Source organism: Manis javanica, chromosome X (genome assembly GCF_040802235.1).
Source record: "Manis javanica isolate MJ-LG chromosome X, MJ_LKY, whole genome shotgun sequence".
Taxonomy (NCBI): Eukaryota; Metazoa; Chordata; class Mammalia; order Pholidota; family Manidae; genus Manis; species Manis javanica.
In genome coordinates, this window is record NC_133174.1 from 140758267 (window position 1) to 140772688 (window position 14422).

General features: G+C 39.7%; 1 protein-coding gene across 4 annotated transcripts in view; it reads right to left on the reverse strand.

Annotated features, from left to right (window-relative positions):
- BRCC3 (BRCA1/BRCA2-containing complex subunit 3) overlaps positions 1-14422 on the reverse strand; it is a 62845-nt gene that overhangs the window by 28131 nt on the left and 20292 nt on the right. Inside the window, exon 8 of one of the 4 annotated variants that reach the window (XM_073227891.1) lies at positions 9102-13690. The exons of the other annotated variants lie outside the window; for them this stretch is intronic. Within the exon in view, the coding sequence (XP_073083992.1) occupies positions 13528-13690 (163 nt within the window). The 3' untranslated portion in view covers positions 9102-13527. Of the gene's footprint in view, positions 1-9101; positions 13691-14422 lie in introns of those variants that run through there. 4 annotated transcript variants of the gene reach the window in all.

The window sequence follows — 14422 nt, forward strand, 5'->3', positions numbered from 1 at the left end:
TCGCGCGTTTTTCCCCTTTTTTTTTCTCTCTTTTTGCCAAGTGCTTTTTGGAAGCCTTGAAGGGACAGGGACCCCGGTGCTAGGGAGGCAGGGCGGCGGGACTGGTGAGCGGGTGCGTGGGACCAGTGCCTGAGGACCAAGAATATTGAGCGTTCCTTCCCTGCGGGACCGGTGGGTGGGTGCTTTTTGGAAGCCTTGAAAGGACAGGGACCCTGGTGCTAGGGAGACAGGGCAGCAGGACCAGTGCGCGGGTGCCTGGGACCGGCACCTGAGGAAAAAAAAAAAAAAAATCTCGTGTTTTTTCTTTTTTTTTTCCTTTCTGTTCCCTCTCTCATTGTTGCTGTTGTTGTTTTGGTTTGGAGAGTGCTTTTTGGAAATCTTAAAGGGGCAGGACAGGTCACTTAGACCAGAAGCAGGGAATCTGGGGATCTCTGGGCACTCTAACCCCCTGGGCAGCAGGGAGCACAGAGGCCCCTTACGGAGATAAATAGTCTCCTGGCTGCTCCCCCTCTAACGGGGCTCCACCATTTTGGAGGAACAGCCCCAGCCAGGCCAAGCCCACAGCAACAGTGGAGATAAACCCCAAAGCAACTGGGCAGGAAGCAGAAGCCCTGTCTGCGCACAGCTGCCCAGCACAAGCCACTAGAGGTCGCTATTCTCCCAGGAAAAGGCTACAAACCAACAAGAAGGGAAGCTCTTCCAGCGGTCACTTGTACCAGCTCTGCAGACTATCTCTATCACCATGAAAAGGCAAAACTACAGGCAGACAAAGATCACAGAGACAACACCTGAGAAGGAGACAGACCTAACTAGTCCTCCTGAAAAAGAATTCAAAATAAAAATCATGAACATGCTGACAGAGATGCAGAAAAAAATGCAAGAGCAATGGGATGAGATGCAGAGAAAAATGCAAGAGCAGTGGGATGAGATGCAGAGAAAAATGCAAGAGCAGTGGGATGAAGTCCGGAAGGAGATCACAGATGTCAGGAAAGAGATCACAGAAGTGAAACAATCCCTGGAAGGATTTATAAGCAGAATGGATAAGATGCAAGAGGCCATTGAAGGAATAGAAGCCAGAGAACAGGAACGTATAGAAGCTGACATAGAGAGAGATAAAAGGATCTCCAGGAATGAAACAACACTAAGAGAAATATGTGACCAATACAAAAGGAAAAACATTCGTATTATAGGGATACCAGAAGAGGAAGAAAGAGGAAAAGGGATAGAAAGTGTCTTTGAAGAAATAATTGCTGAAAACTTCCCCAAACTGGGGGAGGAAATAATCGAACAGACCATGGAATTATACAGAACCCCCAACAGAAAGGATCCAAGGAGGACAACACCAAGACACATAATAATTAAAATGGCAAGGATCAAGGACAAGGAAAGAGTTTTAAAGGCAGCTAGAGAGAAAAAGGTCACCTATAAAGGAAAACCAATCAGGCTAACATCAGACTTCTCAACAGAAACCCTACAGGCCAGAAGAGAATGGCATGATATACTTAATGCAATGAAACAGAAGGGCCTTGAACCAAGGATACTGTATCCAGCACGACTATCATTTAAATATGATGGTGGGATCAAACAATTCCCAGATAAGCAAAAGCTGAGGGAATTTGCTTCCCACAAACCACCTCTACAGGGCATCCTACAGGGACTGCTCTAGATGGGAGCACCCCTAAAAAGAGCACAGAACAAAACACACAACATATGAAGAAGGGAGGAGGAGGAATAAGAAGGGAGAGAAGAAAAGACTCTCCAGACAGTGTATATAACAGCTCAATAAGCGAGCTAAGTTAGGCAGTAAGATACTAAAGAAGCTAACCTTGAACCTTTGGTAACCACGAATCTAAAGCCTGCAATGGCAATAAGTACATATCTTTCAATAGTCACCCTAAATGTAAATGGACTTAATGCACCAATCAAAAGACATAGAGTAATAGAATGGATAAAAAAGCAAGACCCATCTATATGCTGCTTACAAGAAACTCACCTTAAACCCAAAGATAAGCATAGACTAAAAGTCAAGGGATGGAAAAACATATTTCAGGCAAACAACAGTGAGAAGAAAGCAGGGGTTGCAGTACTAATATCAGACAAAATAGACTTCAAAACAAAGAAAGTAACAAGAGATAAAGAAGGCCACTACATAATGATAAAGGGCTTAGTCCAACAAGAGGATATAACCATTCTAAATATATATGCACCCAATACAGGAGCACCAGCATATGTGAAGCAAATACTAACAGAACTAAAGAGGGAAATAGACTGCAATGCATTCATTGTAGGAGACTTCAACACACCACTCACCCCAAAGGATAGATCCACCGGGCAGAAAATAAGTAAAGACACACAGGCACTGAACAACACACTAGAACAGATGGACCTAATAGACATCTATAGAACTTTACATCCAAAAGCAACAGGATATACATTCTTCTCAAGTGCACATGGAACATTCTCCAGAATAGACCACATACTAGCTCACAAAAAGAGCCTCAGTAAATTCCACAATATTGAAATTCTACCAACCAATTTTTCAGACCACAAAGGTATGAAAGTAGAAATAAATTCTACAAAGAAAACAAAAAGGCTCACAAACACATGGAGGCTTAACAACATGCTACTAAATAATCAATGGATCAATGAACAAATCAAAATAGAGATCAAGGAATATATAGAAACAAATGACAACAACAACACTAAGCCCCAACTTCTGTGGGATGCAGCGAAAGCAGTCTTAAGAGGAAAGTATATAGCAATCCAGGCACACTTGAAGAAGGAAGAACAATCCCAAATGAATAGTCTAACATCACAATTATTAAAACTGGAAAAAGAAGAACAAATGAGGCCTAAAGTCAGCAGAAGGAGGGACATAATAAAGATCAGAGAAGAAATAAACAAAATTGAGAAGAATAAAACAATAGCAAAAATCAACGAAACCAAGAGCTGGTTCTTTGAGAAAATAAACAAAATAGATAAGCCTCTAGCCCAACTTATTAAGAGAAAAAGAGAGTCAACACAAATCAACATAATCAGAAATGAGAATGGAAAAATCACGACAGACTCCACAGAAATACAAAGAATTATTAAAGACTACTATGAAAACCTATATGCCAACAAGCTGGAAAACCTAGAAGAAATGGACAACTTCCTAGAAAAATACAACCTCCCAAGACTGACCAAGGAAGAAACACAAAAGTTAAACAAACCAATTACAAGCAAAGAAATTGAAACAGTAATCAAAAAACTACCCAAGAACAAAACCCCGGGGCCGGACGGATTTACCTCGGAATTTTATCAGACACACAGAGAAGACATAATACCCATTCTCCTTAAAGTGTTCCACAAAATAGAAGAAGAGGGAATACTCCCAAACTCATTCTATGAAGCCAACATCACCCTAATACCAAAACCAGGCAAAGACCCCACCAAAAAAGAAAATTACAGACCAATATCCCTGATGAACGTAGATGCAAAAATACTCAATAAAATATTAGCAAACAGAATTCAACAGTATATCAAAAGGATCATACACCATGACCAAGTGGGGTTCATCCCAGGGATGCAAGGATGGTACAACATTCGAAAATCCATCAACATCATCCACCACATCAACAAAAAGAAAGACAAAAACCACATGATCATCTCCATAGATGCTGAAAAAGCATTTGACAAAATTCAACATCCATTCATGATAAAAACTCTCAGCAAAATGGGAATAGAGGGCAAGTACCTCAACATAATAAAGGCCATATATGATAAACCCACAGCCAGCATTATACTGAACAGCGAGAAGCTGAAAGCATTTCCACTGAGATCGGGAACCAGACAGGGATGCCCACTCTCCCCACTGTTATTTAACATAGTACTGGAGGTCCTAGCCACGGCAATCAGACAAAACAAAGAAATACAAGGAATCCAGATTGGTAAAGAAGAAGTTAAACTGTCACTATTTGCAGATGATATGATACTGTACATAAAAAACCCTAAAGACTCCACTCCAAAACTACTAGAACTGATATCGGAATACAGCAAAGTTGCAGGATACAAAATCAACACACAGAAATCTGTAGCTTTCCTATACACTAACAACGAATCAATAGAAAGAGAAATCAGGAAAACAATTCCATTCACCATTGCATCAAAAAGAATAAAATACCTAGGAATAAACCTAACCAAGGAAGTGAAAGACTTATACTCTGAAAACTACAAGTCACTCTTAAGAGAAATTAAAGGGGACACTAATAAATGGAAACTCATCCCATGCTCATGGCTAGGAAGAATTAATATCGTCAAAATGGCCATCCTGCCGAAAGCAATATACAAATTTGATGCAATCCCTCTCAAATTACCAGCAACATTCTTCAATGAATTGGAACAAATAATTCAAAAATTCATATGGAAACACCAAAGACCCCGAATAGCCAAAGCAATCCTGAAAAAGAAGAATAAAGTAGGGGGGATCTCACTCCCCAACTTCAAGCTCTACTACAAAGCCATAGTAATCAAGACAATTTGGTACTGGCACAAGAACAGAGCCACAGACCAGTGGAACAGATTAGAGACCCCAGAAATTAACCCAAACATATATGGTCAATTAATATTTGATAAAGGAGCCATGGACATACAATGGCAAAATGACAGTCTCTTCAACAGATGGTGCTGGCAAAACTGGACAGCTACATGTAGGAGAATGAAACTGGACCATTGTCTAACCCCATATACAAAGGTAAACTCAAAATGGATCAAAGACCTGAATGTAAGTCACGAAACCATTAAACTCTTGGAAAAAAACATAGGCAAAAACCTCTTAGACATAAACATGAGTGATCTCTTCTTGAACATATCTCCCCGGGCAAGGAAAACAACAGCAAAAATGAGCAAGTGGGACTACATTAAGCTGAAAAGCTTCTGTACAGCGAAAGACACCATCAATAGAACAAAAAGGAACCCTACAGTATGGGAGAATATATTTGAAAATGACAGATCTGATAAAGGCTTGACGTCCAGAATATATAAAGAGCTCACACGCCTCAACAAACAAAAAACAAATAACCCAATTAAAAAATGGGCAGAGGAACTGAACAGAAAGTTCTCCAAAAAAGAAATACAGATGGCCAAGAGACACATGAAAAGATGCTCCACATCGCTAATTATCAGAGAAATGCAAATTAAAACTACAATGAGGTATCACCTCACACCAGTAAGGATAGCTGCCATCCAAAAGACAAACAACAACAAATGTTGGCGAGGCTGTGGAGAAAGGGGAACCCTCCTACACTGCTGGTGGGAATGTAAATTAGTTCAACCATTGTGGAAAGCAGTATGGAGGTGCATCAAAATGCTCAAAACAGACCTACCATTTGACCCAGGAATTCCACTCCTAGGAATTTACCCTAAGAACGCAGCAATCAAGTTTGAGAAAGACAGATGCACTCCTATGTTTATCGCAGCACTATTTACAATAGCCAAGAATTGGAAGCAACCTAAATGTCCATCTGTAGATGAATGGATAAAGAAGATGTGGTACATATACACAATGGAATACTACTCAGCCATAAGAAGTGGAAAAATCCAACCATTTGCAGCAACATGGATGGAGCTGGAGAGTATTATGCTCAGTGAAATAAGCCAAGCGGAGAAAGAGAAATACCAAATGATTTCACTCATCTGAGGAGTATAGGAACAAAGGAAAAACTGAAGGAACAAAACAGCAGCAGAATTACAGAACCCAAAAATGGACTAACAGGTACCAAAGGGAAAGGAACTGGGGAGGATGGGTGGGCAGGGAGGGATAAGGGGGGGGAAGAAGAAGGGGGGTATTAAGATTAGCATGCATGGGGGGGAGGGAGAAAGGGGAGGGTGGGCTGCACAACACAGAGAGGACAAGTAGTGACTCTACAACATTTTGCTAAGCTGATGGACAGTAACCGTAATGTGGTTGTTAGGGGGGACCTGATATAGGGGAGAGCATAGTAAACATAGTATTCTTCAGGTAAGTGTAGATTAAAAATTTAAAAAAAAAAAAAAAAGAAAGAAAGAAAGAAAAGGGGGATTACTCCTTAACAGGATAAAACTATTGGTAAATCAAAGATCAACGCATGCTTTAAATATCCTTAATGTTGATCACTTAAAGGGTGTCAGATGATCAGCTATGGAGGTACTCTTTTCTGATAATATTCCTTTCTCTTAATTAAAAAAAAAAAAAAAAAAGCAGTTACTGTGTGCTGACCTCCAATGAGTTCTGCACAGTGGTATAGAGGGCATGTCAAAGTGTGGGCAAAGGGTCTGTTTGTTTCTACGCAGAAGATCAAGGCCTAGCTTGGATACCCAGAAAATGAACTAAGATACGATATGAGGAGGAGCTTCCGGCATCAGCACTCTCTGGAGGACTCGTGCCGGGGGATGATCATCAAAAAGCCTCCACAGGGATCCGGACGATGCTGCGGTTGTGGCTGCATCCAGCCCACCATCTCCTGGACTTGCCATAAGAAGGAGGAGGGAGATGTCTAGGCTGGCATGTGCATACAGTGAGACAACGAATTTGACTGGATCTGTACTGTTGGAACTCAACCAGGAGTTGGGAGGGGTGCAAGTTGTAGCACCCCAAAATCTCATGACTATAGACTATCTATGGTTAAAAGAACATATGGGATGTGAACATATCCCAGAAATGGGCTGCTTTAATTTGTCTGATGGTTCAAGTACAGTTGGAAAATATCCATCATATCATAGATAAATTTTCACAAATGCCTAGGGTGCCTAAATGGTTTTCTTGGCTTCACTGGAGATGGCTGGTAATTATAGATTTGCTTTGTTTATGTCACCGTATTCCTATTATGTCAATATGTGTGTGCAAATTAGTTAGTAGTTTAAAACCTATACATACTTAAGGTACTCTACAAGAAGATATGTCAAAGAAATAATCAATCCTCCCAAGTTTCCTTCATATGCTACATCTATAGCTTTTCTTCTTCCTTCCTAATTACAAACTTTAAATAGAATTCGTGCCTCATATCGAATTTACCGAGTATCATAATTCCTCCAGGTGGTAAAGATACCTCGAGACAAGTGCTGGGCATAGAAGCCACAGGGCATAAATCTGCAAAGAAGTAAAAAGCTAACCTTTGCAAACAATATGGCTTCTCTCTCACTTACCAACTTTACATTTCCCTGTATGGCCCCGGAAGATGACTGGTTAGCCAGAGACGGGTAAGATTCCTCAAGGGAGGAACAACCTAAGACAGGCACAGTCGCAGGGGGGCCATCAGGTGAGAATTTGGGGATCAACAGAGGTGAGGCTCAGAACCTCACCCCCCCTGCTTTGAGAGAAATCTTCTGCATCCGTGGATGTCTTGCTGCCCTTGTCTAGCCTGGATTAATACTTAGTCCATAGGCACACACCTGATCATCTGATCATCTACATTTGCCTTCTTACAGCACTAAACTATGTTTTCTACCTTTATCTTGCATCTACCTACCACTTCAGCATTTTATTAAAAATAAAAATAATAATAATAATAGGAGAAATGTGGGATCAACATATAAATCAAGTACAAAAATCAAATGAATATTCATATTTGACCTGATGGTTTATAGGTCATATTGCATGATCAAAACCGAAAGTTTCTGTGATGACTGCCCTTGTACTGTTCACCATGTAAGAATTTATTCACTCTGTAAGAATTCGTTCACCATGTAAGAACTTGTTCGTTATGCTTCAGAAGATTGGAGACTGACGAGAATTAGGCTTGAGATGGATTAATGATTGTACATTGAGCATTGACCCCCCTATACTGAATTTTATTGTTGTTAACAACCATTTGATCAATAAATATGAGAGATGCCCTCTCAAAAAAAAAAAAAAAAAAAAAAAAAGTAAAAAAGAAAAGAAAAAAAAAAAAAAGTAAAAAAAAAAACCACAATGAGATATCACCTCACACCAGTAAGGATGGCTACCATCCAAAAGACGAACAACAACAAATGTTGGCGAGGTTGTGGAGAAAGGGGAACCCTCCTACACTGCTGGTGGGAATGTAAATTAGTTCAACCATTATGGAAAGCAGTATGTAGGTTCCTCAAAATGCTCAAAATAGAAATACCATTTGACCCAGGAATTCCACTTCTAGGAATTTACGCTAAGAATGCAGCACTCCAATTTGAAAAAGACAGATGCACCCCTATGTTTATCACTGCACTATTTACAATAGCCAAGATATGAAAGCAACCTAAATGTCCATCAGTAGATGTTTGGATAAAGAAGATGTGGTAAATATACACAAGGGAATATTATTCAGCCATAAGAAAAAAACAGATCCTACCATTCGCAACAACATGGATGGAGCTAGAGGGTATTATGCTCAGTGACATAAGCCAGGCGGAGAAAGACAAGTACCAAATGATCTCACTCATATGTAGAGTATAAGAACAAAAGAAAACTGAAGGAACAAAACAGCAGCAGAAGCACAGAACCCAAGAATGGACTAATAGTTACCAAAGGAAAAGGGACTAGGGAGGACAGTTGGGAAGGGAGGGATAAGGGTGGGGAAAAAAGAAAGGGGGCATTACAATTAGCATGTATAGTGTTGGGGGTCATGGGGAGGGCTGTGCAAAACAGAGAAGACAGGTAGTTATTCTACAGCATCTTACTATGTTGAAGGACAGTGACAGTGAACTTGGTGAGAAGTAGTGATTTACAGCATCTTACTATGTTGATGGACAGTGACTGTGAACGGGGATGTGGGGGGGACTTGGTGAAGGGGGGAGCCTAGTAAACATAATGTCCTTCATGTAATTGTAGATTAATGGTTCCAAAAAAAAAAGGAATGCAGCACTCCAGTTTGAAGAAGACAGATGCACCCATATGTTTATCGCTGCACTATTTACAATAGCCAAGATATGGAAGCAACCTAAATGTCCATCAGTAGATGAATGGATAAAGAAGATGTGGCACATATACATAATGGAATATTACTCAGCCATAAGAAGAAAACAGATCCTACCATTCGCAACAACATGGATGGAGCTAAAGAGTATTATGCTCAGTGAAATAAGCCAGGCGGAGAAAAGCAAGTATCAAATGATTTCACTCATATGTGGAGTATAAGAACAAAAGAAAACTGAAGGAACAAAACAGCAGCAGAATCACAGAACTCAAGAATGGACTAATAGTTACCAAAGGAAAAGGGACTGGGGAGGATGGGAGGGAAGGGAGGGATAAGGGAGGGATAAGGGTGGGGAAAAAAGAAAGAGGGCATTATGATTAGCATGTATAGTGTGTGGGGAGTACAGGGAGGGCTGTGCAACACAAAGAAGACAAGTAGTGATTCTACAGCATCTTACTACGCAAATGGACAGTGACTGTGAAGGGGTATGTGGGGGGGGACTTGGTGAAGGGGGGAGCCTAGTAAACATAATGTTCTTCAAGTAATTGTAGATTAATGATAACAAAAGAAAAAAAAAGTCAGCCCCTTAAAAAAAAAAGATAATGGAAAATCAGGATTCTACTCAAAGCATTTGGCTAGAGTCATATCCTTAATCATTGTGCTATACTGTCTCTCCAGAAAAGAGGAAAAAAATCCAATTCAATTATAACTTAATGAAATAATCCTGGTACCAAAACCAGACAAGAAGTCCAAGACCAGATCGTTTCAGGCTAGTTTCACTTATGAACACAGATGCAACAATCCTAAGCCAAATACTAGCAAATAGCACTGACTTTGTATTAAAAGGACAATACATCATAGCAAAGTAAGGTTTATTTGAGGAATACAACAGTTCACTATTTAGAAAGCTTTCAATATAAATCATTACCTTTACTAAACTTAAAGGGAAAACAATCACATTAGTAACTCAGAAAATGACAAACAGGCATTTGATAAGAACAGAGACATTCATGATTAAAGAACAATAGAAAAATCCATTACAATCCAATGGCAAACTACTACTACTAACAGAGTTCAGCGGTGTATCTAGTTACAAGAGCAACACAGGGAAATCCATAGCACCTATGGAAGGATAATCATCCAGAATTTATAATAGAAAGAAGGGAAAAAATCCTATTTAGAAAAGCAACAAAACCTGTTAATCTAATGAGAAATCTTATAGTGGATATTTGTTGGTTTTGCTGCCATATATTCTCCACTCCTCCTGGAAATAGTGAAAATAGGATTACCAAAATTCTTTGTCCTTGAAGGTGGGGAACTGACCTTGGACTGGCTTGCTAGCTGTTCCCCTGAAAACCTGATGAAGGCAGGCGGTCACCTGCGTGACCAGGCAGGCCTGCTTCTGGGAAAATGCCCTGGCTGGTGCCCTGCAGCTGGGCTGGGAGGGCTGCGAGGGAACATAACTGACACCTGGTGGCAGCCACAGCCTGGGCTCAAGTGCAGCGCACCTCTTGTTCTTGGGCCATCCTGGACAGGGACCTGGGGATGCTCTGCACAGGGGACTGTTAACAGAGGGAGGGTCCCTTATGGCTCCTGAGCCAGGGTAGTTTCCCCTCTGCCCCACCCCCGCCCCTTATGCTCTCATTCCTGCACACCTGAGCCATTAATTAGGGAGCCAGAGAAGAGCACTAGACAGCTGTGAAAATGCCTGCTTGTGCTAGCCTGACGGCAGGCTGGGTTGGTTACTTAACATTAATTCCTTTCATCCTCACAATAATTTTAAGAACTGAATAGTGATATAGTATCTCCATATTACATTAAAGTAAAACTGAGATAGAGCTTGAATTATTTTCCCAAAGTCACCACCTAGTTAAAGGTAGCTTCAGTACTCAAACCAGGCTGTCTGGCTCAAGGCCCCATGCTCTCAGTCGCTGCACACACTGCCTGTTTCCATGCTAAAAAGCCATAGTAACTAAGCAAAGAAAAAGTAGGATATTGGCAAAGGAATAGAAGATAAACCCATCAAGGGAGTAAAGAAAAGACCAGAAATGGGCTCATGTATATACAAAGAAACAGTATATGATCAAAATGGCTTTTCAAATCAGTGGATATGCAGTATACTGCTCAAAAAGTGGTGCAGGAACAACTAGTTACTCATTTGGGATAAAATGAAGTTTGACTCCAACTGCAAGGAGTTAACTAAAGGTAAGTTCCAGATGAATTAAGGTTCTAAATTTAAAGACCAAAATTATAAAAGAAGAAGAAAGTAAGACTATATTTATGTTCTTAAGGAAAAGAGGTCTTTTAAAGAAGAGAAAGGAATAAATAAAATGATGGATAACACTGATTCATTGTTTTAAAGCTTTTAGTCTGACAAATCACAATAAACAAAGTCAGCCTGGTGCTAAATATCTACAACATACTTGACAGACAAAAGATGAAATTTCCAGAACATATAAAGAAATCATCAAAACCAGCAGGAAAAAGAGACAAATAACTTTATAGAAATTAAAGCCAAGGATATTAGTGGGTAACTCAGGGCTGACAAACATAAAATTAGTGCCTGACACTGAAAATGGCCCTGTATGCCAGCTTTGTGAATTTGTGCAAGTCTCTTAACTTCTGAGCTTGTTTCCTCATCAGTAAAAGGGGGCACAGGGTTGCTGGGAAAATTAAATGAAAGGAGGCACATCAAGTACCTGTACCTGACAGTATCCATTAACAATGATCTTTGTCAATTTCTTCCCAGTATCTATTGATATACAACTGTAGGGTTTTTCTCCTTTAATTTGATGTAGTTAATTAGATTACATTTTGAATTACATTTAGATTTACTGAAGCCAAAAGAACCTTGTGTTTCTGGATTAAACTGAATTTAAGTCTTTCAATCCAGGCACATGGGATGTCTTTTGATTTACTTAGGTGATCATTTCTTTCAGCAGCATATTCTACTTTCAACTTTACAACTCTTTCCCCTCCTTGGTTAAATTTTTTTTCCTAGGGTATTTTATTTTGGATGCTATTGTTAAGTGAAATTGTTTTCTTAATTTCCCTTTTGGATTGTCCATGCTGCACACCAGCATTTATTAGCTCTAGTAGCTTTTGGAGGCCTCTTTGGGATTTTCTATAAAGAGAATCATGTCATCTGCAAATAAAGATAGCTTTTACTTCTTGTTTTCCAACTTGGACCTTTTTTTTTTTCCTAATTGTTTTGACTAGAACTACCAGTCTAATGTTGAATAGCAGTGGTTAAACTGGGCATCCTTGTGTTGTTCCCAATCTTAGGGGGAAAGTTTTCAATCTTTCACCATTAGGTCAAATGCTAGCTGTGTATATTCATAAATGCCCATAAATGTTAAGGAATGGTCCGTATATTCCTAGTTTTCTGAGTGTTTTTATCATAACATGGTATTGGAATTTGTCAAATGCTTTTTGTGCATCAACTGAGATGATAATGTGTTTTTTCCTTTGTTCTATTAATATGGTTTATTTCATCAATTGATTTTCTTGTGTTGAACATTGGTTGTATGCCGGGGGTAAATCCCACTTGGTTATGGTGTACAATCCTTTAATGTACTGTTGGATTCAGTATGCTAATATTTCATTGAACACTTGTATATCTGTATTTGTAAGGCATATTTGTGCTATTTTAACCTTTTTTTTTTCTGATATCTTTGTCTGGCTTTGGTATCAGGGTGATACTGGTCTCAAAGAGTGAGTCAGAAGTGCTCACTCTTCTATTTTTTGGAAGAGTTTGAGAAGTAATAGTGTTAATTCTTCTTTAAACATGTGGCAGAATTAACCAGTGTAGTTACCTGGTCTTGGAGTTTTCTTTGTTGGAACATTTCTTACTATTGATTCAATCTACTTAATTTTTCTAGGTCAGTTCAGCTTTTCTATTTCTTTTTGAGCCAGTTTTGGCAACTTGAATGTTTCAAGGAATGTGTCCATTTCATTTAGGTTATGTAATGTGTTGGTGTGCGATTGTTCAGTTTTACCTTATAATCCTTTTTTTATACCAAATTTGCAGGAGTGGTACAAATGAAAGGACTGAAGTAGATGTTTTGGTACAACTTACAGAAGAGGTAAAGGTAACACCAACAAGCATGCACTGCCTTGGTGGCCACGGAAGTCAGCGTGTAGCTCTGGGGAGCCAGCGTAAGGCTTAGCTCTGGTTATCACTGCCATCCCAGATTCAGGGACCCCTATCTTGCTCAAGTTGGTTACATGGTCACCCAATTCTTAATGGACTTCACCCACTCATTCAGGTAATGAGTCTCAATGAAGTTGCCTACAAATGAGGGTCATTTTCGTCAGTGGCCAGTTTTTGCAGTTCTAGTAATGACTGATTCATGTTTTTTCCAAGTGTAATGCACACTCACAGTGTGGTTTCTTGAATCCTGAAGGAAGATTTGACTACTTTGCTGGTTCTGCAGCTTCATCGGTTTCTCAGCATGTTCCCTATCCTGAAATTGGTGAAGAAAATATCTGGCAAAGTTCTTCAAAGTCAAATCATCATGGTTGAAGTAGTAAGACAGATAGATGTAGGAGGCATAGAGCTCTAGGTTGATCTGGCAGTTGACAGAGGTATCTAAGTCCTGGTGGTAGTTCTGGCACAACTGCAAGAGGGACACAGTTATCATGCCACTGGCTGAGAGGCAGCAGCGAAGGCAGAGGCTACACAGTGCTGGAGCCGTGGCAGGGTCCTTTGGGCAGTCTGAGGGTGTTGTGAGGAGGTGGCCGAGGGCTGGGTGTTAGCCAGTGGCTGGGGTGTGCGATGAGCGCTGGGTTCCGTCCAAGCACTGTTGAAGTAGAAGAGCACACGACTCTAGGTGAAGACTGTCATAATCCTTTTTTTAATGTAAGATCAGTAGTAATGTCCCTACTTTTATTTCAGATTTTAGTTATTTGGGTCTTCTCTCATTTTTTTCTTTCCTGGTCTGGCTAAAGATATGTCAGTTTTGTTGATATTTTCAAATAACTTACTTTTGGTTTATTATTTTTTATATTCCCTATTTTGTCTCCATTCTAATATTATTTCCTTCTGATTGCTCTGTATTTAGTTTGCATTTCTTTCAGTTACTTAAATTGTAAAGTTAGGTTAGTGATTTATTTCTTTTTTAATGTAGTCATGTACAGCTATAAATTTCTCTGTGGGCAATGTTTTTGCTGCATCCCAAAAATCTTAGTATGATGTTCCTTCACTTTCATTAGTCTCAAAGTATTTTCTAATTTGTTTTGTGATTTCTCCACTGGTTGTTCAAGAGTGTGTTGTCTAACCTTCATGTATCTGTGAACTTTCTAGATTTCCTTCTGTAAGTGATTTCAGATTTGATTCTGTTTTTGTAGAAGATGCTTTGTATTATTTCAGTCTTTTCAAGTTTATTGAGACTTGTTTTGTGCACTAATGGAGGGAATGTTTATCCTGGAGAATGTTCCATGTGCACTTGAGAAACCACAGCTGTTGTTGGATGGAGTGTTCTATGTATGTCTGTTATGGCCATAGTGTTATTCAGGTCTGTTTTGTTCCTTCA